This window comes from Phascolarctos cinereus, unplaced genomic scaffold (genome assembly GCF_003287225.1).
Source record: "Phascolarctos cinereus isolate Bilbo 61053 unplaced genomic scaffold, phaCin_HiC Scaffold_1;HRSCAF=81, whole genome shotgun sequence".
Lineage (NCBI taxonomy): Eukaryota > Metazoa > Chordata > Mammalia > Diprotodontia > Phascolarctidae > Phascolarctos > Phascolarctos cinereus.
Window position 1 is genome coordinate 274,122,459 of NW_027555514.1, and position 17,757 is coordinate 274,140,215.

Consider the following 17,757-nt stretch of genomic DNA (forward strand, 5'->3'; position numbering starts at 1 on the left):
TTGTAGTGAACATTTATATAGTACTTTAAGGTTTGTAAAGTATTCACATATATATCTCATTGGATTTTTATAACTCTGTAAGTGCTATTGTTATCCCCATTTTACAGAGGAGGAAACTGACAGAGAGGATGACTTGCCTAGCTAGGGTCACACAGCTAGCAAGTATCTGAGAAAGGATTCAAAGGCCAGGAATCCACAAGCCAGTTACAGTCATCTGCTTGCAGTTCCTCAAACTGTCTTTGTGCCTTTGCATTGAGAAAGGGATAAACATTTATTAAGTGCCTATTGTTTGCCACACTTTTCACAAATATATTCTTATTTCATCCTCACAACAACAGTGTGAGGTCGGCACTACTATTTCCCTGATCTCACAGCTGAAGAAACTGAGGCAAAGTTAAATGACTTGCCCAGGGTCACAAAATATTGTTCATGAGGACAAACCTCAAAATGTAAAATAATTTCAAAAAGAAATGCCATCTCTGGCATTTTTGGAGAGTTACTGAGCTCAGGGTGACATTCTGGGTTCAAATAATCTCTAGTCACATAAAGTTAAATTCAAACAATATTAATAAATGATAAATAATAATCCACAATCCACAAAGCTTATTTTGGAGGTCAGGCTAACCTCAGAGATGCTCTAGGGAAACCAGATGGTTGTAAGGAATGCTTAGATCTCACCCAGTGTTTGTTTTAGGTCCACCAAAAATTCATATTTTGGGTTCCAAAATTAGATTGAGTTACCTGCTGATATATATTTCAAAATGCCCTCCCTTGGAGACTATCTACTCCCTACATGAGGCTAATTAGGCAAATGTCCTTACATCCTGGTCTGAACTCTATATAATGTCATCTCACAAAGATTTGGGGAGGGAGCCATCCTCTCTCTCTCTCTCTTTATCTCCCCTCCCCCCCCAAACCCCCAACCTAATACATTTCTTTCTAAAACGATTTCAGATTTTGGGGTTTGCTTTCATGAACAATAGCTAGGAAGTGTCTGAAGCTGCATTTGAACTCAGGTCTTCTATACTGGAAACGACAGGTCTGGGCTTGGAGTCTGGGAAGCCCCAGAGGATTCAAGTGAACTAGCATACATGTTTTGTGAACCCACGGTGCTTTATACCCATCTGGGCATGAGAATGGAGGCTAAATCTAGAGTTGGAAGGGACCTTAGAAGTGGGACTCCCATGCCCTCATGCTACCCGATGAGGGTCAGGAGACCCAAATAAAGAAAATGACTCGCCTAAAGACAGACAGGTGTTCCAACCTGGGTCCTCTCTGATGCTCAATGCCCCCTTCTTTTCACTCTTGCTCCATCATTTCCTTCATAGTCAGCACTACTTAATGCTTTGGGAATGAATCTGCTCAATTCAATCAACAAGTATTTATTACGCACCTTGCTAGGTGCTAGGCTGGATGCCAGGGATAGTGGATATTCGGAGTTTGGAGTCTGGAGAACCCTGGGTTCAGATTTGACCTTAGATATTCCAGTGACACAGCGGGAAAAGTTCCGGACTCAAGTCCCTGGGCCTCAGTTTCCCCTCTGGGGCTAGATGGCCTCTGAAGTCCCTCTAGCTCTGAATCAATGATCCAATGACCTATTATTTGTGCAAATTAACTCCCCCAGCCTCAGTTCGCTCTCCGTAAAAAGAAGGGGAGACTGAGTTAAGGGGTCCCTGGTGTTCCTTCCGGCTCGAGATCTGGGAGCCTGTCGCTTTGCCTCAGTTTCTCCACCTGTAAATTGGGACAACAGAAGGTTGCTGTGGGGCTCAAAAGAGATCGTACTGACGTACGATGCCTTAACCTTAAAACCTTAACCTGAAAGGCTCCATCTGCGTCAATGTCAGTGTCAGAAATTCTTAATTGTTGCTTCCTCCCGGCTCCTCTCGGCTACAGCAGCCACCTGCGCCTCTTTCCGCGTGGGGGCGCCAGAGCACAGCGGTCTCGCGGGGGCGGGGCGAGCCCGGGCGCCGAGCGCGCAGGCTCAGGCGCACGCGCAGTCGTGGGCCTTCTCCATCCGGGTCTCCGTCCGGCGGGATCTTCCCTCTCAGCTCGCGACTGGCATGGCTGGGCTCGAGGAGCCGGGGAACGGCGGGCGGGGGCGCGCGCCCCCGAGCGGGGGCCCCGGCGGCGTGAGGACAACGGTGTCGCGCGAGCTGCTGCACGCGGGCTGCGCAGGCGCAGGCGGTGAGGGCTGGCGAGCCCGTGGGGGAGGGGTTGGGAGGAGGGACTGTCCCCAGGACTTTACTAAGTAGGGACTCCCTCCCTGGGGGAGTGGGAGTGGGGGTGGGCGGGCAGCCCCGAGAGGTTAAGGGACTTGTCCTCGGTCACTTCACTAGCATGGGCAGAGGAGTGACTTGAATCCAGTGCCCTGCCCATCCGTTGTGTAGTGAAATGCCGCAGAGCAGCTCTGACATCCCATGGTCTAAACCCTCCCAGCTCTGACACCTCCTGCTCTGAGACCCTCCCAGCTCTGACGTCCCACGTTCTGAGACCCTCCCAGCTCTGACGTCCCACGTTCTGAGACCCTCCCAGCTCTGACATCCCACATTCTGAGACCCTTACAGCTCTGACATCCCATCTTCTAAGACCCCCTTCCAGCTCTGACATCCCTCCCCCTCAGATCCCTTTCAGAGAAGGCCAAATGATGTAAGCACTGACTCTTAAAAACAGAGAACCTGGATTCAAATCCTGGCTCTGCCATAAGTTGGCAGTATGGCTTGTACAAGTCCTTGCCACACTCTGCTCTTCAACATTCTCCACGGTTCGACCTCTACCTTGTTGGGACCTGGACAGGGCAGCCCCAGCTTGATCTGGAAAGGGCGGGGGCTTGGGGAGAGGGTGGTTCATTTGTGATTGGGGTCAGAATAAAGGGGAAGGGTCTGCACCCCTTCCCTCAGCTTCCCAGCTGGGCTCGTGGCGCTGCCGTGAGCCAGAGGAATCCGCTTCTCCTCCAGGGCTTCAGGACACGCTCCTCATCAGTTCCAAAGGCAAGAGCCCGGGCTTGAAGACCGTCCGAGTGGAGAGGAGCAGCCGTGAGTGCAGCTTTCTTGGGTGTCTGATGCCGTTTTCATTGCTGATTTCTTCTCCTTGAGCTGGGAATTTCTCTGTTTTTGCATCTATGAGGAATGATCATCACTGATTGGTGTTGGAGTGGCAGAAGGGATTGGGGCGGGGGCTCAGAGCCTGGGGTTCTGGATCTCATAAGATTGGTTTCCTTTATAATCCTGTGTATTTTATTTGATGCATTTAAAGACACAATTCTGAGAAGGGGTCGACAGGCTTCCCCAGGCTGACTGCCAGAGGGGTCCCTGCCACAATAAAGGTGAACAACCCCAACCCAGGTGATTTCTTGTTTTAGGCAGTTGGGGTTAAGTGACTTGCCCAGGGTCACACAGCTAATAATATCAAGTGTTTGGTCAGAGGCCAGATTTGAAGTCAGGTCCTCCTGACTTGAGGGCTGGTGCTCTATTGACTGTGCCACCTAGCTGCCCCCTGCATGATTTCTAAGGGACCTTATGCTTCTGAGCTTCAGTGGGTTTCCCTTGATTACAGGAATATGTGGATTGAATTGAATGAAGTTCTAGGTGCCTGCTGTGGGCAGGGCCCTGGGCTCAACGCTTAAGGAGCCAAAGCTAAGAACATGCCAGTGCCTGCCTTCTAGAAGCTTACGTTCAACTGAGGGTAGGTAAGACTTACACAGACAAGCAGGATTCAGGGGAAGTGAATTTGAAATCACTGTGTTCCTCTCAGGCCACTATTGGAAATCCCAAAGTTTCTACCTCTTAGAGGGTGTGAGAAGTTATGAAAAGTTGGGGCAGGCTCTTCCTTTTCATTCCAGGAAAAAAAAATTGATGTAAAGCTTTTCTTTCTTTTTATTTTTTCCTGTTTCTTTTTTTTCCTTTCATAATTTTTTTTATCCTACACTTAAATACTAAATGAGAAAAGAAAAAAAAAACATGTGCACAGCAGACCATAAGAGAGGATTCAATATAAAACAATAGATTTCCATTTCAAGAAAACCTATATAGTAAATACTACAGATTTTCTTTAAAACTGCCTAGCTTTTCTTTGCTTGCTTTTCTTTTGTCCTTTGCTGTGTACTTTTTACTTTATTTTTCCCCCTCCCTCCTTCCCCTACCCTAAAGAAGGCTACAATTAAGCGTGGAAATACATATACACACACCCCCACACACATACCCCTATGCATATATAGATACATATATAAACACAGATACATATATATATATATACACATAGATATCTATAAACATATATGTACATATGTAGATACACATATACATCTATATCTATAAACGCACACATATATGTAAGACTGTACTAGGCTGATTTCCTCCTTTCATCTGTTTCTCTAAACGTGGGGAGCATCTTCCTGCCCAAGTCCAGATCTTTATGGTGGCAAAGAACTGGCAGTTGCAGGGATGCCCATCAGTTGGAGAATGGCTGCCCGAGTTGTGGTGCATATTTGTGGTGGAATACGACGAGATAAGGGAGAGAGGCGTGAGCAGAACCTAGAGAACACTGTGTGCATAAGAGCAGTATTGTTTTAAAAACAGCTTGAGTGACTAGGTCATTCTGATTGTCATAAATACCCAAGTTCAGCTCAGAATCTTATGAAGGAAGATGTTTGGATCCAGAAAGGAATCTCGTTGCGGCATGGAAAAGGAGGAGCAGATTGATTTAGAAAAACGTGCTCTGTAGCCTTTCCAAGTGGATGCGTGGCATCCCGGGGAGACCCAAATAGAACCTTTTTCTGTTGGTAGGGAGAAGGAAGCGTTCTTGGGGTGCTTGTTTCTCTGGAATGGGCAGCATGAAATGTTCTTTGCCTTGTTCATATGTTTGATTTGTTTCATGCCTTCTGGTTCTGTATGAGGCAGGTAGCAGAAGGGGACCATGATGGGGCAGCTAATAATATTGTGTCCTGAGGACACAGTTTTTGTAAAGGACATGTAATTGCCTTAAAAGAGCCCTTCTCCCTATAACATTTGATTTTTCACATGTATGACCAATAGTGCAGCAGGGTAAGGTTTTAATAGAATTAAAACAGCACAGCCAAGATTCCAGGAAGACTTTTTCATTGTTCCACACTAATAGACTGTATTCAACCACCCCACTTCTCCCCTAGCCAGAAACACGCTCACTTACAGACTTGAACATTAACACCCATCCTTCCATGTCCAATAACACCCGTCCATGCACACTGACACATTCATAATGAATGTTTATTAAGCTCTTGATTGCAAGGCTTCATGCTACATCTTGGAGAGAGATACACGTATAAGCTGTCTCTCACAAACTTAACCATGTATTGGAACAAACAGCCACCTTCCCCACCCTGCTGTCCAAAGCTGGCATGTATAAATTAACTTTCTTTTTTCTTTAATAAATTTTGCTCTAAACTTAGTAATAGAATTCAGGTAAACAGACAATAATAGATAAATTCGACAGCTCCAAACTATTTAACAATTGTCTTTAAAATGTATTCTAACTTTGAATAATAATTATATCCTGTTTCATCCATGTTGTCTCCTGATTTATTTGAAAGACTAGTTTTATCAGTGTTTTTTCCTTTTTACATTATAGTCATTTTCAGACTCTGACACTCCTCCCACTTGTTTTTGTAACAAAGAAAAAAAAGCCAATGAGGCAAAACCAGCTGACTTGGTGACTATATTTTGTACCCATAGCTGCCCACCTCTCCAAGGAAAAGCGGGCAGGGCATTTCCTCTTCTCTATTTCCAGGTTTTGTTTTAGTATTCCTTTTATTGGCAGTGTGTAAATAAAAGTATAGTCATCATATACTTCTCAGGTCCACCCTGTATCACTCTGCATCGGTTCATGCAAGCCTTCCATGTTTTCCTGAATTTCTCATGGAATAAATCTTTATTACGTTAATATACTTAAAATTTGTCCAGCCATTCCCCAAATGATAAGCGCCCATTTTGTTCCTACAAATTGAATTTTTTTTTTTGCCTTAAAATTTTTTAATTGATGTTTTATTTTTATACCACCTTCATTTCCAAATACATTCTTCCCAGAACAGAGTCAAGAGAGCCTGGCAGTGTATGCAGCATTCTATACTCAGTAGTCCACCATCTCTTCAGAGAGAGTAGGGGGCCACATTTTCTCACCTCTTCTGTTGTGGCCAAGCTTAATTTCACAGCTTCAGCTCTCTCTATGTGTGTTTAAAAAGTCCTTCCCAAGTCCATATCTTCCAGACTTTCTCTGCATTCTCATATTTGCCATTTCTTCCAGCACAGTAGGATTCCACTCGTACCATACCATAGCCTGACCAGTCATTCCTCAGTCTTTCGGCTCCCTCTTTATTTCCACAAATTGATTTTAACTATCGCAGATTGAAAGAGCCAAACCAGCAGAGTGGAGGACGCCCTGTGACTGACCAGGCCGGAGGCAAAGTGAATGAGATGGAATTCTAAGGATGACTAAAGAGTGACCGAAGAACTCTTGGGAGACTTGATGCTTTGGAGTTAATTAAATGAAATGTCAACAGCTGTTAAGTTTAAGTTGGTTGTATTGATGGTCAGGGTTTACTTTGTAGTAAGACTTAATTTGTTCAAAACAGCTGTAAAACCCCCAAGTTAACTTTCATGGTAAGCATCTCGTTAGACCAGGCCATCTTTAGAAATCAAGTCTCTCCAGGATTGTTCGTCTCGAAGAAGGCGAAGGGCTTTTTGGAGAAGGTAGTAGTTGAGCAGGGCTTCGAAAGATGGTGGTGGTTGTGGACAGGGCCAGGGCATTGCAGGTGGAAGGGGAAAGTAAAATGATTTGGGTATTCACAAGTGTCTCTAAATCACTCAGCAGTGAAGCATTTTAAAATGAACCTACTTGGTGCCAGGATGAGAAGTGAGCTCGCCCCCAAGTTAATTAATGGTGGCTAACTGAGCTAACCAGTCAGCTTCGCTGTTGATGGGTCAGTACAGTAAGGGATCTCTGATTTTAGTCACATCCCACAGCTTTTCCTGACTCCAGGGTCTGTATCCTTGTCTGTCTTACCAGAGTGTTTCATTGTCTCCTTAATCTAATCATTGTTAACATCTAGAAATAAATTAGAAATGTGCTTGTTCTGGCTTGTAGTGTTTTGGGCTTCAAAGAATAAATTTATTCTGATTTTTTACTTCAAAGCTCATTGAATAATTGAAGATTGTCTCTATGGGTCTTTAGAGAAAACTTAACCTTCTGTGTCTTGTCACGTTGTACACACTTTGTCTCTTGTATTTTTCTTATCTGTGTACGTTTTGTTTTCTGATAGAATATAAGCTTCTTGGAGGCGGAAGAGGGATTTTATCTTTGTATCCCTAGTACTTGGCTCATAGTAGGTACTTAGAATTCCACTCTTAAAATTAAAAAGAAAGTTATATTTTTAATAATAAAATATTTTATGACATCTTTAAATTCTAAGAGAGTTCTGAGGGAGAGAGGATTTAAGCTTGTGAGGTTTGGCAAGTAGTAAAGTCATAAGTCACCACTCATTTGTTAGACACATAGGCCTTATGCTACTTTTTCCCCTCCTCTAGTTTTAGAAAGAGTGAAGAACTTCCTACCTCACATCGAACAGGCAAACAAAAAACTGAGAGAGGAAATGGCATCAGGGCCTCCAGGCCTGTTCAATATCGAAAATGTAGATGACTGCCAGGAAAAAATCATAGAAATGGTAAGAGTGCTTGGTGTGCCTTGGTGACTTTGGAAGCTCCTCTTTCATTGAAGTACAGAGATTCATTGTTGTGTTGGAGGTTGAGACCTCTGATTTATAGAGACAGAGAGCTCCCGTGACTGGAGCATTACTTCTTGTAGACGGGAAGCCCTGGATTCAAATCCTACCACAGGGTCTGTCAAGGGGAAGGAAGCCCCTTGGCCTCACAAGTGTTGGCTTCTTCCTCTCCAAAATGAGGGCGCGGCCAGAAGCCTGGTGCATGTCAGTGCACTTTTAAGGTTCATGCCGAAGCATTGGCTGTTTGTACAAGGTTGGTGTCAGGCTTGGAGAGAAGTTGGACCAAGGGCTGATTTCTGTATTGTCATGAGGAAATTGTACTGAAGCAAGCTTTCTGTCTGCATGATTAAAAAAAAGCCTCTAAATGACACTGAACACAGATACACATTTATTGACCATTTATACTAAAATAGCTCTACAGATGGCGAGTCCTAACAGCTTGTTATTCCCTTTCGGAACCTGTCTGTTGTCTCGGCCCGTGTGTTTGGGCTGTCTGCGGTGGCTTCTTTTCTCTAGTCGTCACCGTCGACGCTGCCTGCTCTCCCTTCTGTGCTTGGCATTATTTCAAGTCAGCCTTCGTAGCCATCTTGATAATCCCTCGTGCTCTTCACTTTGCAAGGCGAGGTCTTCCGTTACATAGAGATGCCTTGGTTTAGAAGGCTTCTCACAACTGGGGGGCATTTCAGTTTCTAGGCCTTTGCACGTCTGCATTGCTGAAATGCTAGCCCTTGTTTTTTTGTTGTGTTTAACTCGATGGTGACATTTTTGGGGAGTCTAGCACGTCCAGGGAGGGGATCCCAGGGTCAGAGGGTAAGATCCTCTTTGTGACCTTGGCGGCTGTGATCCGCCCTCCAGGACGTGGCCATGGTGGAGGTGAGCAGCTCTGATTCTGAAGACCTGAGTTCAGGAGAGAGTTCCGAATCCGAGGACGAAAACAGCGTAACTGGAGAGGTCACTGTGGAGAATATTAAGCTTCCTAACTCAGGACAAAGAAGAGGCAAGATAGAAGTTTTGGACACTTGAACAACCAGAGGGATGAAGCTGTCCGTCTCCGGCCCCGTGCCTGCGCTGCACTCGGGACCCAGCCCCTCCAGCTCCAGGGGATCATTTGTGTGACTGACTTGTCCGTTTCGTGGGACATAAGCACTGCTTCTATATATGTTGTGTATAGTTCACTAGGGTTTTGTGTGAAGGTCAGCTTTCCCAGTCCCTTGCCCAGAAGCCAGCGTGGAAACAAATGGCACTAAATAAATGCTTTTAAAATCAACAAACTGGTTGAGTTTTTCTTCCCATTTAGAATAATTGTTGGAGAGAGGGAAGGAACCTGAGAGATGATCTAGTCCAGCTTCCCTATTTTACGAAGGCGCGGCGAGGTGACATGACAGGTGCAAAGTCACCTGCGTCCTTGACTACAAGCCCGCGCTCCTTCCGCCGTCCCTCAGAGCAGGCTCCATGATGTCACCTTCCAGATTGGATTGACACTCATGTGTCCTTCAGTCCCCCAATCTCGTACCTTCTGAGTGACCCTCGGCCTCTCCCTCTGGCTCATACCCAGATACTTGACCAGGCTGGAGAATTCTCCCTCCATGACCTATCTTGAACCTAGAACCTCCCCTTCTATCAAGACCACATCCAAGGTCAGACCCTTGCTCCTCCCTAAACTGGTCTGAGCTAATTAGCCTCCTGTCTTTCTCACATTAGCCAACATCATCTCTCTTCCTAAGGCACATACTGGACCGTGTCACTCCCTGACTAACAAATCTTTAGTGGCTCCCTAGTGCCTCCAGCAAGGGTTCTTAACCTGGCATCCATGTACTTGTTTTGTAAAATCTTTTGATAACTGTTTCAGTACAATAGGTTTCCATTGTGACCCTATGCATTTTAGGCACTTAAACACACTCTGAGTAGTCTGTGTCATGCAAAAGGTTAAGAATCCCTGGCCTGCAGGATAAAATAAAAACTCTTAGCCTGGCATTTCAGGTCCTCCACAGTCTGGGTCCCACCCACCTTTACAGCCTTGTTTTGTACTACTTCCGTGAACTCTGCACTCCATCTGAACTGGACTAGGAGCTGTTTCCTGAACTTGACACTCCGTGGAATCTCCAGCCACCATGCATTTATATAAGCAGTTCCCCTGGCCTAGTGCACATTCCCTTTTCCTCTGCTTTATCTCATGGTCTCCTCCCCTGTGAAGGCCTTCCCTGAGCCTTCTTGTTAATATCCTTCCTAAAATGTGGATCTCAGCACCAGAGACACTTACTAGCTGTGTGTCTATGGGCAAGTCACCTCTCTTAGCTCATTTTATCAATACAACAATGGGAATCTAAGTGACTCTTCCAGCTCTAAGCGTGGGACCCTAAGAACCCAGTACTTCAGCTGAGGTCTGGGGTCTGAGGGTAAAGTCCACTGGGACTCCTGCCTACTTGGTTCAGGCTGGTATGCTTTGACGAGTTACCCTCCCAGGTTGTCTTAAGTAAACAGCATTTGGTAAACATGAGCAACCATTAGCTTATGAGCCTAGTAACGTCCCCCTGTCTGTCTTGCATTGCTAACTCATACTGAGCAGTTTGCCAATATACTCTGGGTTTTTTTTTTCCTCCAAATGAAATCATTATGTACAAGTGTATTCCTGAGCCTATACAGGGAGGTAGGTGGCCTAGTAGAATTGATTCTCACAACCCTCAGGTAGGTGCTATCATCCCCTCTATTTTACAGATGAAGAAATTAAGGCAGACAAAGGTAAGTGACTTGCCCAGGGTCACACAGCTAGTTCTGAGGCAGGATTTGAACTCAGGCTTTCCCAACTCTCAGACCAGCACTGTATCTCTTCAGAAACCTCTGCTCTATTTCTCATTGGTTTATGTCATCAAAAATGTGTCTAAGAGTAGCTCCCGGATTCTAATTCATTTGTAGAATTTCAGGCCAGGAGATCGTACTCTGACATTGGTTTTCCCTAAATCTATAGGTCAGGGAAAATTCAGTTCCTGACACTAGTGGGTAGAGAGGAACAGTTTGTCCCCCTAACTCCTTCCCATCTCATTTAAGAAAAGGGAGGAAATTTATGGGAAGAACTGAATTCTGTGCATTAGGAAATCACTCATACCAGTAGAAGGTCCACAGCTGACATTTTATAGGATTTAAGTGAGGGAGGGCTGTGCAAAGTCACCAGCCTCACTTCCTCCCTCTGGAGCCATCTGGGTCCAGTGGCCAGATATAGATAAGGATGACTGGAGTTGGTCCCCACAAGGACCATGAAGTGGCTTAGGGAAGGAGAGATGGGATCATGGAAGTGAGAATAGTTCTAGACAATGGTGTGTCCATCTTGGATTGTGGCTTGGGTAAAATGAAGATATGAGTCAAGGAATTGGAGTTAATAAACTGGGAGGCTACAGTGTTGGGGAAAGACAATTAGGCACCATAGGGGTAACTAGGTGGCACAGTGGCTAGAGCACTGGCCCTGAGTTCAAATGTGGCATCAGACACTTGACACATACTAGCTGTGTGACCCTGGGCAAGTCACTTAACCCCATTGCCTAGCAAAAAACAAACAAAAAATAAATAAATAAAAATAAATTAGGCACCAGACTCCTCAAGAAAAGTGTAAGCTGTTGCAATGAGATGGAAAAGGCTGCCCTGGCTGGTAATTCTTAACCTTGCCTTCCTCTTCTTTCTGCCCTAAGGGCTCTGTGGATAGATTTCAAGGTGTACATGAACTTGGGTAGGAAAACCATTATGTCCTCTTTGTACATACCAAAAATCTAACTGAAATGGAGCATCTCTCTATGAGAAATGAAATTTTCTCTCTTATATTTAGTAACTAATTATTGTATTAGGACCAAGGTTTTTCCTCTTTTCTGCTTCCTCATCCAGAAACCAACCAGTGTGGGAAATCTCTCTTAGAGATTTACCCAGGCCAAGATCTAATCAGGCAGTAAAAGAAATTCTATGTTTGGGCTAATGGGTGTATTTCTGCTTGTGTTTGTATAGACAGGTCTGGGGAAAGATTGATTCTCCCTATCATCAAGACTTTGACCAATATTTGAGTGACCAAGTCACAGACCCCAAGACCTTCATTTTAACATAGCCCACACCTGTCTTTGTGTTAACCAGTCCAAGTTGATCGTCACCCCTCCCTCAGAAATACCTTCTCTTCAAAGGCCATCTAAACTGTGAGCCCACCACCATTAGGGATCTTTGATCCAAGAGAGATGGCCAAATGACCAGCCTTTTATTAATAACTTGCTGGCCTTATTAATAAAATGATTTAATTACCCAGAAAGCATGTCTCTCAAACCTTTTTAAATGTCACATCTCCAAGATATGAAGGCAGGCAGCAAACCCCAGTCACATGAACAGTACTAACTGCCACCAGTAGAAATCGCAGATGTTTCTGTGTTACATTACAGTTGTGGCATATACCTCTAAATACTATTTATACTCATCTCTACTTGGAAATTACTCCTAGTTATTAGACTCCCACCATTGTCTCTGCCCAGATCACATGTGACCACAGCCTTCCTGCCTAGAGACTGGCTGGCAATAGAATGGGTTTTCCTTGTGATCCTATGTATTGTGTTGTACGCATTTTAAAAGCATGAGTGCATAGGCTTCATTAGACTAACAAACTGGGCTCTGGCACAGAAAAGGTTAAGAAACCCAGGACTAGATGGAGTGAACCTCTAAGGAAGAAAAGTAGCTGAGGGGAGGTCAGGAGGAGCTAGGCAGCAAGACCCTCTCCCTTCTCCAGTCTCCGTGTGATGGGGCCTGAGAGGAGGTCCAGCTTCTGGAGACGAGGGTCAGGAAGGCAGTGCATTCTAAGGGAAGCCAGGTTATTTTGGCCATTATGTCTGGAACTTTATAAATAGTAGGAACTTCATTGTTCTTGTTTGTCCTCCGTTCTCAAAGAGGACCATGATATCAGGAAGGTGATGCCGTGAATTGGATTTGAGTGAGGCAGGGCTGTGCAAAGTCACCAGCCTCACTGTTTCCTCCAGAGCCATCTGGGTCCAGTAGACAGATATAGATCAGGAAGACTGGAGGTGGCCCCTGATGCAGTGGGAGACCTTGGCCTTTTCAAGCTAAGGTCTTTCTTGGGTGTCGATAGAAACTTCATAAATGCCTGCTGAATGAAGGAATGTAAGTGGCTAAGGTGAAGGTATGTCTGTTGTTGGGGATTCCTATCTGAGATGGCCAGGCAGGAGGGGGCAGACTCGGGTGACCCGGGAAGAGTGAGCAGCAGCCTGCTGGCCTCAGGAGAAAGATGCCCCAATCCTAGGCAGTTGGGAAGAAGCGTGTAGTTGAGAAGTGCTGTTTGGCTGGGGCTCCCACCCTCAGGGTCCTATGATGGAGATAGGAATTGGTTTATTCTCTCTCAAATATCAGCCATGAAGGGGGTTTGGAAAGGACTTTGGGGTCAGGAAAGGCCCATGATTGGTCCCTAGGGACCTGACATCTTACAAGGTGGCAGAGGACGATACCCAGGCAAAAGAAGAACTAACCGTAGGGTGCTCAACGCAACAAAGAAACCTCGATTTCTAGGCTTATGTGATCACCGTTCACATTCTTTATTACTGCTTATTAGTACCAAAGAGGTAGAAAATACTTTTAGCAACTTAGTGTGCGGATTAGATTCTACAATCTGTACATATCATACAAAAGTGATATTAAGGGCACTTTGTCAACTGGTGAACAGTTCTATGGTACCACAGGTTGTGAAGGAATAGGAGTTAACAAGGCTGGATTGGTTTTTAAAATTCAAAGAACTTGAAATCCCTTATAAATGTGTTTAACGTACAACCTTGTAGAAACAAAATTGCTGTAATTAGTTATCAAGTGTAAAAATATTCAAAAAGATTCAGGCTCACACCCATGCAGATGATCAGAACTGTAATAATAGGAAACTTCTCTGTCTTTTTTTGCTGGTTCTGTTTGTTCCAACAGCACTCCCAGGAGTCCTATCAAGCGCTGGGTGGAGAACACAGTGATGGAGATTACCTCTAGAGGTGATCTAATATTCCAGAGTGACTGCCTTCGTTTTCAGGTACTCATGGAGAGCCTCTTCTCCTGGAGGGGAGAATACCAGTTAGTGAAGATGGATACTGTATTACTCTCAGATAGGTGCTATGTACTTCTGTATATTAGCTGTGTTTAAAAAAAAAAAAAGATGGGGGAGGGTGGGGTCAGAGCAGGAAAAGAAGGCTTCAGAGCTGCCCAAGGACACTTTGGGAACAAGATGCTTCTTCTTCCTCTCCCCTCTCCATCCCTAACTTCAGGCTGTATGGTGATATCTTTAGCAAGTTACAGTCTAGAGCACAAGTTCTTCGCTTTTTTGGTATTCTGGACCCCTTTAGCAGTCAGTCTGGGGCAGCCTGACCCCCCCCTCTCAGAATCACGTTTTTAAATGCATAAAATAAAATACAGAAGATTACAAAGGAAATCAATTCTACTGAAATAGAGTTATCAAAATATTAAAAAAAAAAAGTTCAAGGCTCCCAGGTTAAAACCAGGTCCTGGTCTACGCTGTTGTTCTTAAAAGTCAGGGAATCCATGAGATTAGGATCTTGGGATCACTGATTTAGAGCTGGGAGAAGCCTTAGAAGCCATGAAATCCAACTAACCTGTGGGAACTAACTATTCCCCTTCTACAGAGGAGAAGTTGTTAAGATTCTCCTTTTTTTTTTTTTGGCTAGGCAGTGGGGTTAAATGACTTGCCCAGGGTCACACAGCTAGTAAGTGTTATGTGTCTGAGGCCGGATTTGAACTCAGGTCCTCCTGACTCCAAGGCTGGTACTCCATCCACTGCGCCACCTCACTGCCCCTAGATTCTCCTTTCTTATAAATAAGCCTGATTATATGGGACTCAAAGAATATCAGAGGAGCAAATAAAGTTCCAATATTCTAGGGAATCTTTCCTCTACCATGGGTGACAGCAGCATCCCCAGAGTATATTCACATACCACATTAAGGTCTACAAAGTACTTCAAAAACAAATACATCGGTGGTAGCTAGGTGGTGCAGTGGATAGAGCACGGGCCCTGGATTCAGGAAGACCTGCATTCAAATGTGGCCTGGGACACTTGATGCTTACTAGCTGGCCAAGTCACTTCACCCTATTACTTTGCAGAAGGAAAGAAAGAAGGAAAGAAGGAAGGAAAGAGAGAAAGAAGGAAAGAAAGAAAAAAAGAAAGAAAGAAGGAAAGAAAGAACGAACGAAAGAAAGAAAGAAAGAGAAAAAGAAAATAAAAAGAACTGCATCTCAAGAATGAGGAAAATCTTCCTTCCCTAATCCAGTGGAATGTAGAACAAGTGATCCATGGTCGAAATTGCAAATGAGTGTTAGAAAGAACAAATGTAAATTATGTTGAAGACTAATTTAATGGTGTTTACTGACAATCTGTGCTGTGGGAGGAGTGGCCATCCCAGTAAAACATGGGTATCTCTTTAGGTGCATCAAAATGCCCTCAATTTAGTGCATGTTGTCCGTTTCTGGAGGGCACACTGGAGAAAATGTACCTGCTGCCCAAGGGCTGCTAATGTACTATTTGAGGTGAGTGTGGGACACTGTGACCCGCCAGTGTGGTTCACAGTCAGTGACCGTGTTGACTCAAAGCTCCACATGGTGATCAATATTTACTCCTGTTGCCTGGTCATTGTCCATGACCATTCTTTTTTTCCCCACCTTCCCGATGAGGCGATCAACACAATGCAAATGGCAAAGGACAAGCTGAGAGCCAACTTTAAAAAAAAAAAAGATTTCTAGTCTTCCCATCTCTAAAACAGGTACAATCCCTTCCTCTTAAAGTTTACCTTGGGCTTAAAAAATATCAATTGTCATTTCAAAGTGCCTGTCATCCTACATGTGACTTTCAACAGTGTTTCTTCCTAGCTTGGTGCAAAAGCCCTTAGAAATGACTCTAAACTTCCTCAAAACGGACTTAGCATCTTCTATGACAGGTTAAGCTAGGGATCAGGAGCACAAATATAGCCTTACCCAAGTCTTTGCCAAAGCCAGACTGTTTCACGCCACCAAATGGGGCTGCCACATCAGTCTTATTGTAGGTATTAATGAAGACCGTCCCCGCTTCCAGCTTTTCACTCACATACATGGCTTTGTTTATGTCTCTTGTGAAAACCCCTGAAGCCAGGCCATACTCTGTGTTATTTGCTTGTTGCAACACTCCATCAATATCCCTGTAAGATTTTTTTTAAAATCACTTTTCTTCATTGAACATAACACACACTTGACTTCATCCTCTTAATGTTTTCCGCAAGCTACTTCATGCAATATAAACCCGGAAATTATTTCATAGATGAAATTTACTACTAAAAGCCATGGTCACAAGGCATTCAAGGCATAGGGACTATACCTGAGATCTTATTGCTCTTGGGAGCTTTGAGATGAACAGACTCCCTCTGCCAATGCAGGTTGCCACTTGGGCTTTAATTTCCAGTCTCAGAGAGCTACATGGGGCATTAAGGGCTTAAGTGACATGCCAAGGGTTATCTGGAGGTGTTGGAGGTGGGACTTCCACCCAGGTCAACTCCTACACATTCAAGGTCATTGAAGACCTGGGCCCCAGCTTAATAAGATTACCAGTGGTATTTATCACTTAAGTAAACAACTTTCCTCACAACAGCCCTGTGAGGGAGATTCCCTGTCATTGCTTCTCTCTATGAAAACTCCACTTCAGACAAAATGGCCTGTTCCCTTTCCATGGAAAATCAGGTCATCTCTACCTGTAACGACCTAAAGGGGATGAGATGTCTCCATGGAAGAGGGACTGAATGAAGGAGGCTGAGGTCACTTATGGAAAGGGCCATAAGGCAAAGGTTCATAGTGGGTCACATCTGAGCTGGGTTTTGGAGGAAAGGCTGCATTTAAATAGGAAGATTATTCTAAGCAGGAGATAGACACACACAAAAGCACAGAGATGGCAAAGGGCAGATCGAATTCATGGAAAGGTCCATAACTGAGTTTGGCTGAAATGTAGAATGTAGAAAAGGAAGTAGACTGTGGTAAGAAGGGAAAGTTCAGCAGGGTCCAATTTGTGGAGAGCTTTGAATATCAGGTTATGGAATTTGTATCTTCCTCAGTAAGTCATGGGAGGTCCCTGAAGGTTTTAGAGCAGGGGGATGGGTCAGTGGTAGAAAGGAGGGTCTAGAGATAGAAAAGCACAGTTAGGTGGCATGGGAAGCACCAGACCTGAAGTTAGGAAGATGTGAGTTCAAAACCCAGCCTCAGATACTTCCTACCTGTGTGACCCTGGGCAAATTACTTAACCCTCTTTGCCTCAGTTTCCTCATCTATAAAATGGGCTGGAGAAGGAAAGGTCGAACCACTCCAGTATCTTTGCCAAGAAAACCCCTGATGGGATCACAAAGAGTCAGACACAACTGAAAATGACTAAACAACAGAGATAGAGAACCCAAGCAGGACATTAGAAGAGTTCAGAAGAAAAGTAATGAAGACCTGACCTAGGCTGGTAGCAGTAGGGATACAAAGGAGAGACTGCAGAGGCTGGGTCAACTAGGACTTGAAAACTGGTTGGAAGTAGGAGGTGAAGGAGAAGAGAGGGCCCAGTGGTAACGGCAAGAATGGTGATGCAGCCTGTGGCCAGTTTTGAGGACAAGGTGTGTGAGGGGACAGCGGGACAGCCTGGCAGGGCATCCAGCTGACCTCTGGATGTGGTGGTCAACAAAGCCAGTGAAAGAGAGAGGAGCAGGGAGAAGACAGAAAAGGCCGAGGTTAGAGCCTGGGGGAGGAGCCACATTCAGGAGCTGGGATGAGGAAGAGGAGTTGGGCAAGGAGGCAGAAAGTGAACAAAGGGGTGGGAAAACCTGGGAATCCAAGGACAGGGATGGTTGGGAACACCAATGTGTCCAAAAGTCCAAGGAGAATGAGGCCTGAAGAAAGGACCTTGAATTTGGCAATAAATCATTACTGATTTGGGAAAGAACAGTGACTGTAGGGTGGCGAGGCTAGGTAGGCACTGTATTACAGAGAGACTGAG

General features: G+C 44.8%; 2 protein-coding genes across 3 annotated transcripts in view; one reads left to right on the top strand and one right to left on the bottom strand.

Moving 5' to 3' along the window:
* Window positions 1–1,988: 1,988 nt before the first annotated feature.
* Window positions 1,989–9,018, top strand: NOPCHAP1 (NOP protein chaperone 1). The gene is made up of 4 exons (XM_020982300.2): window positions 1,989–2,184; window positions 2,955–3,032; window positions 7,554–7,690; window positions 8,603–9,018. Exons 1-4 carry the CDS (start codon window positions 2,061–2,063, stop codon window positions 8,768–8,770), a joined length of 507 nt encoding a protein of 168 aa, XP_020837959.2. The 5' UTR covers window positions 1,989–2,060; the 3' UTR covers window positions 8,771–9,018.
* A 4,269-nt stretch (window positions 9,019–13,287) lies between these two features.
* ALDH1L2 (aldehyde dehydrogenase 1 family member L2) overlaps window positions 13,288–17,757 on the bottom strand; it is a 55,765-nt gene continuing 51,295 nt past the window's right edge. For both annotated transcript variants that reach the window (XM_078146966.1, XM_020982405.2), the window contains 2 exons: window positions 15,738–15,937; window positions 13,288–13,810 (listed from right to left, as the gene is read on the bottom strand). In XM_078146966.1, coding sequence (XP_078003092.1) covers window positions 13,755–13,810; window positions 15,738–15,937 — 256 coding nt within the window. In that variant the 3' untranslated portion in view covers window positions 13,288–13,754. The remainder of the gene's footprint in view (window positions 13,811–15,737; window positions 15,938–17,757) is intronic.

Coding starts and splice junctions, on each gene's coding strand:
- NOPCHAP1 (XM_020982300.2), top strand. CDS start 2,061: ATGGCTGGGCTCGAGGAGCCGGGGAACGGCGGGCGGGGGCGCGCGCCC. Junction 3,033..7,553: donor CCGAGTGGAGAGGAGCAGCC/GTGAGTGCAGCT, acceptor CCCCTCCTCTAG/TTTTAGAAAGAGTGAAGAAC. Junction 7,691..8,602: donor AGGAAAAAATCATAGAAATG/GTAAGAGTGCTT, acceptor TCCGCCCTCCAG/GACGTGGCCATGGTGGAGGT.